Genomic DNA, 8,392 nt, shown 5'->3' with positions numbered 1-8,392 from the left:
TGATTCCACCACGCTGCCTCACATTTTATAAAGAAATAATTTTTTGCCCCCAAAAAACCCAAACACTAAATGGTAGATACATTCAACCCATAGACTTAGAATAATTATACATGTAATGTCCTTGACCGGATACAGTCATGGTCACCACTCTTTCCTCTCTTTATAAACTTTGCTGCGCTGCTGATTCACACAATTGGTGTGCACATGAGGGTCAAAATGACATTCTCTCTGAGGTCAAATGCGTGCGTAACTTTGATCTTCTTACTCTTCATTTGGTTCTAAATAGAGGCAAATGGTACGTTCCATGGTGAACCGGAAGTACGTCAGAGTGCACAGTCTTGGATATCATAATACAAGCGTAAGATTTGACCAAATTTTTCAAAAGCCAAAATCATTGACAGAGAAACTGTTTCTACAAGAGTCCGCAAAATAACTTTCTGCGTCGTCTGTGGGTACATACTTTTCTGTTGTAAAGGAGGGAAAGCTGTTCAAGGTCAGATGACGAAACCCAGTATTATCCTAGAATATAGCTTATGTATCAGCCGACATAGAAAATCTCAGAAAATCTCTGAAAGGGAACTGTAGCTACTCTTGCTTTATCACCATCGTTCGATTGTTAAAACAACAAAGATATTGACACAGATCTAAAACAAAACAACCCAAAAGACATCGGAAGGTTTCTGATCTACTGTTTCCAAACATATAGGAATTTCCCTGATGCCTAAAACAACGTATAACCACTAAAATCCTGAATCTCAACATACAGTCAAACTTGCCCTAACGGTCACCTGTCCAAGACACCCACCTGCACGAATGTCCACTTACGACTCCTCCCCCTTGCATTTTAATATATTATAAGATCACTGTCAAAGACGTCCCCCTGTCTAAGACAAGCACTTTTCACCACGACAATGGATGGCCGTCTTGAACAATTTCGACTGTATCGTGCGTCTATTCTGTATCAGTTAAGCTATCTATCTACACAACAGTAGCTTCACCGAGCTCGGATTCGGAGAACATAGTGTCCACCATGGTAACACAGACTTTGGCCCTCTGCAGCTGCCCCTTGAGCTGAAGCAGCTTGAAGTCGTCCCTCAGCACCTTCTCGTGACCTTGGAACTTAAGCACGAGGCAGAAGTTGTTGAGGGACTCCTCCGGGTAGGTGAGCACGGCCTTGCCCTTGTTCTTCACCACCGTGTTGAGGTGTCTCACCACCAGGTTCACGATGTCCCTCGAGGTCGTGTGCTCGGTGATGTGCAGTTTTATGTTCACGCTCTTGTTCAGCCCCGTCTCGTACAGCGCGTGGACTTTGATGATGCCCGAGCTGAAGTCCGGGGGCGACTGAGGTTGATCCGGAGAGAGTTGCGAGGATGAAGATGCTGTCGTTGACAATGAGGATACCGATGACGATGGGGACAATTTCGGATGAAAGGGAGGGTGTTGCTGAGAGGGGGTAGATGGCACTGACGTGGTTGACCCGGGTTTCGTTGTATCCGAATCCATGGAACCTGTGGTCATTCCACCAACACTAATACTGTCGGAGCTGTGCGGAGTTTCTTCGTTCGGGTCAAAGAATTTGGCGATTCTCCGATTGTCTTTGCCAACGCTTATCACATTTGACCGGTTGTTGTGAGAAAAATTCCAAGAGGTATTTGCTGAAGCCTTGTGGTGTGTCCCATTGCTTTGAATCAGAGAGGATCTATTACCAGAGAACGACGACGATGTCCCCGATCTCCCTAAAATGTGGGACAGCTGAATGCCGGCTTTCCTCTCCCTGCTCCGAGCGTAAGTCGTGATGTCTCTGATCCACCGCGCACACTTCCACACCCGGTCCAGATTTTGCTGCAGGTGTGCTGTTACTTCAACCTGCTCCTTCGCCTTGCTCAGTTCCTCAGAAGAAAAAGCCTGTCGATGGAACAGAACAGACTTCACTCTAAATCTGCTCCAAAATATAGTAAACTCAATAACTAAAAGTAATTAAGGGGAAAAAAAGCACCCCCCCAAAAAAAATAAAAAAATAAATAAATAACAACAACAACCAAACAAACAAAAAACCCATATCAACTGATTTTCCCTTTTAATATCCAATGCACATTCTAAACATGACTGCATTACTTTTGCAGATTTTGCCACCAATCAACACATATATTCAGTATTATCATTATAATTAATATCAATTGGTTTAGACTAAAAAAGAATAATACACATTTTCTTGTGGTTATATGTATGGGGGAAACACTTTCAAAACACACACACTTTTTTATTAACCACAGACATGCTTTCTATGTAATTTTAGTATCAGTGCCATAATGTTCGCAAGTTTTTAGCTTCTTGTAAAAACACTTCCTTTTAATTCTAAAGCTTGTAGGCAGAGACCAAAATTAAACGACATAAATATGCCACTGTTAGCTCTTTTGCTAAAAGGGCAGGACATATTTTGATATTTTGTGAGTCTAACCCCCCCCCCCCCCAAAAAAAAAAGGGGGGAAAAAGAAAGAAAGAAAGAAAGAAAACTTTTTTAAAAAGACTATTAACAAATAAAATAAAACAATAAAAAATACCCCCCCCCCCAAAAAAAAAAACAACAACAACAAAACAACCCCAACAACAACAACCTTTCATCAGAACAAGGATGGACACCCATTATAACTATTTAGCAATAAATCAAATGATAATAATATAATCCCCCCCCCCCAAAAAAAAAAAAAAAAAAAAAGATAGAAAGAAACAAATTTGAAATCCCTAAATTTTGCGCAGGAATTATTTTTTTCCATTCATTCTTCTTTTTGGATTGTTGGAATTTGTCAGGAAACCAGTCAAACCGACGATTATACCATATCATGTTATGCGTTTTTTTGGTTACAAGTGAAATTAAATAATCATTGATATAAAAGAGGCGAAAAGTTTACCTCTCTGTGTCCCTGCTGTGCCAAGACTCCATCCATCTCCACGATTGCTGAAAGACGTGCGTACAAGGAAAAGAACTCCGGCAAGTATGCGTTCATGTGGACTGGAAAAGAAAAGAAACAGAAAGTGGAATCATAATTTGTTATCAGTGATAGTTCTATCACAAAGTATATAATTTGACTTTATAAGGAAGTAAAAATGAAAACAACGTCACCAGAAGAGACTGCATACGAAACGAAACCCTAAATCTACAAACTGGAATACCACCAGTAATAACATTCATAGAGCGTCAAAGAGTCAAATTATGGTTTGGACATCAAATCAGAATGCCCCAGAAACAACTAGTGGCTAGAGCTTACATCCCCCGAGAATCCGGCTTTAAATAAAGAGGAAGACCAAGAAAGACATTGTTAGATGGGGGTTAAAAAGGTCCAGGAACAACATAACATATCTATCACAGACACTACACGCCTAGCACATGACCGAAACTCGACATTTTAAGGATACCAGAGGAATGAAAAAGTAAAGTAACGAAAACAACATTTTATAAGTGATTCTGTATGTATGTATAGTATAAGGTTTTACGGCGCTCGCAACTGCTAAGGTCATATGAGCGCGCTAAGTGATTCTAATTTGATGAAGTCGTGATAGACATCAGATTTCCCTCCCAAAATACACGAAACTAAAAACAAAAAAACAAAAACCAAACCAAAAAATATACCACTATCCCCAACCTCACGATTGTAACATCTTACTCCCCACAAAGAAAAAGAATTAAAAACCCCAAACGAAACGAAACTACAACAACCACCCCCTCCTCCCCCCAACAAAACAACCCCCCCAATTAAAAAACCCCCCAAGAAAAAACAAACCCAACAAACAACCCCCCTAACCCCCCCCCCCCCCACACACAAAAAACATACAACCCCCTCCCCCCCCAATCCCCCCCCCCCTTTTACAATCTCATCATTCTCTATGGTTGTTGATGATCGTGACAACTCACTCGACTCGAAGATCTGCACGGGAAGGAAGGTGTAGTCCGTCTTGGTGGCCAGACTGTCTGAGTGGCCCGGGACCATGCAGATGTCCTCTATAGAGGGCAGCACAAGGATCATGGCCACGGTGGGGGACAGCTCCAGAACTTCCAGGTCGTACAGGCGGTGAGTGGACATGACGTCATCGGACAGGCCTGAAGATAGATGGTGGGATTAAGTAAAAGCTTTATGGCACTTGCAACATAATTAGGTCATACTGGCGTGCCCAATTTCAGAGGTGTTAGAAGAGAGTAATATACACCAAAAAAAGGAGGAGAGACGAGGAAAGATGTTCTCCGTGGACTTAATTCTGACCTGTCGGAGATGGGCGGCAAACTAGGAGGACGTTCCGCCCCTCAACTTACCAGCGTTCGTAGGCACGTTTAATCCATAACACAGTAGTCCTTACAAAAATTTCTCGTATTTAAATTTTTTAAAAATCATGTCAGATTAACAGTAAACTTACTAAAACTTGAAATCAAGAAAGTCTAAAAGGAAAATTGGTAATTAAAATATAAAGCTTTTTAATAAATAATATAATATGTAATAAACCGTGGGGCTTCTTTAGGGTGATGTTGCCTGTATCAATCTTTAAAAAACCCTCAAACAATCACAATCCCCCCCCAAAAAAAACCCCAAAACCCAAAACAAGAACAACAAAAACCGTCAACAAACAAACAAATAAAAAAATTAAATTAAAAACAACAACACAGGAAACCCAGGGCTTCCATTCGCTACCAGAACAACTTTTCTTTGTTTCTTTTTTCCACTGATATGTGTACACTTTATAACTTTGACACCGAGTCTTCGCATACAAGTATCAGCACTATAATATGAAAGACAAAACCTGCTTACCCAACTGTGTGAAGAGTTTCCTTACAGCTTTGGAAAGGATTTGTTGAAAGTTTTCTTGGGACTGTGTCAGGTTCGCTCCCAAGGAACTGCTATCAGCTGACTTTTGCAACCATTCCCACTCCTCCCTGAATAATGAGAGAGAACATTGCTAAAACCACAGCAAGAATTTAGAATAAAAGACATGTTTGGCACAAGATTACATGCTTAGATCCCAATAAAACACAACGAGAAAGAGTGAAAAGAGGAAAAAAAATTAAATGTTAAAAAACTAATTCAGATAAAATCATCCAAAGGGAGGGCTAATTGCCTTTGACAGAAAATACAGTAATTTAGATATTGGCTTGAAGAACATAATATTTAGAAATATTTAAGACAATAGATTCTAATATGTGCAGTTCCTTTAGCCCGTTTTTATGCAGAATGGTGACGCACAGAAAAGTCACCTCCTCCATTTTCTCAAAGTTCTCAAGTGAGTAAAAAATCAACATCTGACCAGTGTTGTACAATTTCTAATGAAAGCATACTGACTTATATTTTTAAAAAATACATTTACGTATCTTCCATACCTTGACACATTTGGACAATCTCTAATCTTGACATGAGGAACACAACTCGGCATTTTGTTCGGTACCATCACTCTCAAAACCTCCACTGAAGCCTGTAGCTTGATGTAGCCTAGGTAGAGACCACGCTGTAGGCAGAGCCCACTCACTTGGTTGTACATGATCATCTCCTGGAAAAGGGTACAGCAAAACCGTTACAGTGTTAGTTCTAGTTGAGGCAAGAGTTTTACAGCACTTTCAACACAATTAGGTCATATAAGTGCCAAAGATTAGATGTGTTACAAGACAGTAGCAACGCATACACACTAAAGGAAGAGAGATAAGGACGATAGACGTTCGTGATAGGAAATAGGAACAATACAGCTTTAATTTTTTCTTTGAATTACACACTTCGGAAAGAAAAACATTGAAAGTAACATGTTACACATTTTAGTCTCGAGAACTGTGGCGTCTCTGTTGTGTAGTGGTAAAGCTTTTCACAGCTGAATGTAAAAGATATTAAAAGATATGAGTTTGATTCCAGAGCATAGACGCTTTAAAAATGTCGAGTATATCTGCCTGTCTACTGGGATGTTGCACACCACGTAACCTGAGTTGACCCTGCATGCCATGAAGTGTCGAAGTAGCCCGCCTCCTACATGATTGATGTAAACTGTGTCCCTTTATTTATTTATTTTATTTTTTTTGGGGGGGAGTGGGTAGAGAATTGGGTGAAAACCATTGCAATAATATCATAAGTTTGCAATTTTATTGTTTCCAAATATGCAAGAAAACGTAGATCTATAGCCCGCCCCCCCCACCCAAGAAAAAAAAATTAATTGTAAGATTATTTCAATAATATTTTTGGGGAATTGTATATATTGTATTTTTTTATACTGCAAGAAAACAAATGATCCCAAAAGATAAATAAAACTGCCCATATGTCATATGATCTTATGAAGTTGCAAAAGCGCAGTGAAAACTCTACTACCCCTCCCCCCCCCTCCCCCCCCCTCCCCCCCCTCCCCCCTGCCCACAACAACAACAAAAAAAACCCCTGCCTATCTAGAGAGCTAGAGTTAATTAATTAACAAATTAAAATCTACTCACAGGAACCGCGCTGACCAAGAGACTGTGGGCGTCCATCACTTCCACGGCAGACGAGAGGCTCTGGCGCCGCGCCAGTTTGCCGAAGGTGACCCACTTGCAGGAGCCCAGGGTGACCAGCTTGGGGTCGCGCACGTTGTTGACCACTGTGATGACCGTGCTGCCGTGGCTGTCTCGCACAGGACGGTGGAAAAACTGACCCAGATCCTGGATTCCCAAGCCGCTCTATATGAAGACGGACACGAGGACAAACAAAAATGGAAGGGGTCAGAACAATAGTGTGTACAAGTCACCTTGAGTGAGGGTCGTTTTGAGAAAAATGCCCCCCCCTCCCCCCGCCCACAATCAAAACAAAACATCCCCCCCCCAAACTCCAAAACTTACCAAAATAAAAAACACACAAAAAAACAAGTACGCAAACAAACACAAACAAACAAGCAAAAACAAACAAACAAACAAACAAGCAAAAAAGAAAATCCCCCAAAAACTGAATTGAAGCACGATATACTACTGACTTTGGTTGATTTGTAAAGGTCCTGATTTAAAACAAAATCGATTTGAAAAATAATTCTTTACGAATGACGAAGTTATGTCTCTTGCTGTTTTTTGTTTTTTTTATAAGTGCCCCAAAACAGTGAGTCTTTAGGCGTTGTCGACAAAATCAGAATGCGTACTCTCAAATTATATTCAATCATTCGCTGAACTTGTTTGAGTAAACGGACAGCACATATTCATTCGATATAGGTCATTCGTGGTTGGGGAAAATCCAAGACAAACAGAACCAGTAGAGGGTATGCACAGACGTCGACCCAACAGCAGTTGGGAAAACGACAGAGAGTGGGTTTCAAGCATTTTTATCTCGTTTACTCTGGAATGTTTCATCAAAGACCGGCGTTTTGAAGTCAGGGCTGCCAACTTTTTGAATGAAAAACAAAATCTGCAATCCTCGTGATATACATGTACCGGCAAGAACTATTTCTTTCACTATCTGCATAAAATTCTTCACCTTCCTTCTACCACGTGACTTGAACGTTGTAAAATCTGAAAGCACTAACTTCCTTCTCTCCTTTGTTTAATTTAATCATTACGTTACAGCCTCTTCCAAGATTAGAGCTCGCAATGTGTAGATGGGTAGCATAGATGCACGCGTGACATCGGCTAAACTACACTCTCTATAGGCGTAAGCCCAAATACAGCAGTGCGACAAAACCGCAAAAGTTTGCCAACTGAACTGTTTTATCAGTGAGTTGTTGGCAAGAAAAAAAAAGAGAAGCACGACTAAATATAACTGTGTCGTGCTGTTGCGGTCGGCTTCTCTTATCTTTTACTGCCCACAACTTACAGACTACACAGTTCGCCAACTGTATCATCGTGGAGCGGTACTGGGTTAGGCATTCCTTGTTTTCCTCGCCCCAAAATATAAGCCATCCTGATGGAAAAAGAACCCCCCCCCCACAAACCCGCCTCCCCGAAAAAAAAACAGCAACAAAAAACAAAAAACAAAAAACAAAAAACGAAAACGAAAAACAAACACAACAAAAACAAAACTCAAAAACACAATAAAAAAATAAAACCGCACATAAAAAAACCCAATCCAAACCAAACCAAAAAAAAACAACAACAAAAAAACAACAACAAAAAACCCCCAAAAACAATCGACAAACTATGTAACCCCCAAAAGCATAACAACAAAAACACAACAAAAAATCCCCCCAAAACGAAACAACAAAAAACAAGACCCTCCCAAAAACAAACAAACGAACAAACAAACACAACCCCCCCCAAAACAACAAAAAAAACAAACCAAACCAAATCAAAACAAACAAACAAAACAACAAAAACAAACAACAATGTACGAACAACACTATAGACCCTCTTACCTGTAGAGCGATGATAGCCTGGAGAAGTTTGCACCTGAAGGTTGATCCGGCACTGCTCGTCTTCTCC

The 8,392-nt window shown here is 40.5% G+C and overlaps 1 protein-coding gene across 1 annotated transcript in view; it reads right to left on the bottom strand.

Moving 5' to 3' along the window:
* The window catches only part of LOC101860776 (ankyrin repeat and fibronectin type-III domain-containing protein 1), a gene marked incomplete at its 5' end in the record, with an annotated part of 9,440 nt that continues 1,048 nt past the window's right edge, over positions 1-8,392 (bottom strand). The window contains 7 exon segments of the mRNA XM_013079632.2: positions 1-1,905; positions 2,910-3,010; positions 3,911-4,096; positions 4,797-4,921; positions 5,363-5,529; positions 6,449-6,670; positions 8,326-8,392. Coding sequence (XP_012935086.1) covers positions 979-1,905; positions 2,910-3,010; positions 3,911-4,096; positions 4,797-4,921; positions 5,363-5,529; positions 6,449-6,670; positions 8,326-8,392 — 1,795 coding nt within the window.

Source organism: Aplysia californica, unplaced genomic scaffold (genome assembly GCF_000002075.1).
Source record: "Aplysia californica isolate F4 #8 unplaced genomic scaffold, AplCal3.0 scaffold00004, whole genome shotgun sequence".
Lineage (NCBI taxonomy): Eukaryota > Metazoa > Mollusca > Gastropoda > Aplysiida > Aplysiidae > Aplysia > Aplysia californica.
The sequence above is the reverse complement of the archived record's forward strand: the minus strand, read 5'-3'. Positions and strand labels throughout refer to the sequence as shown.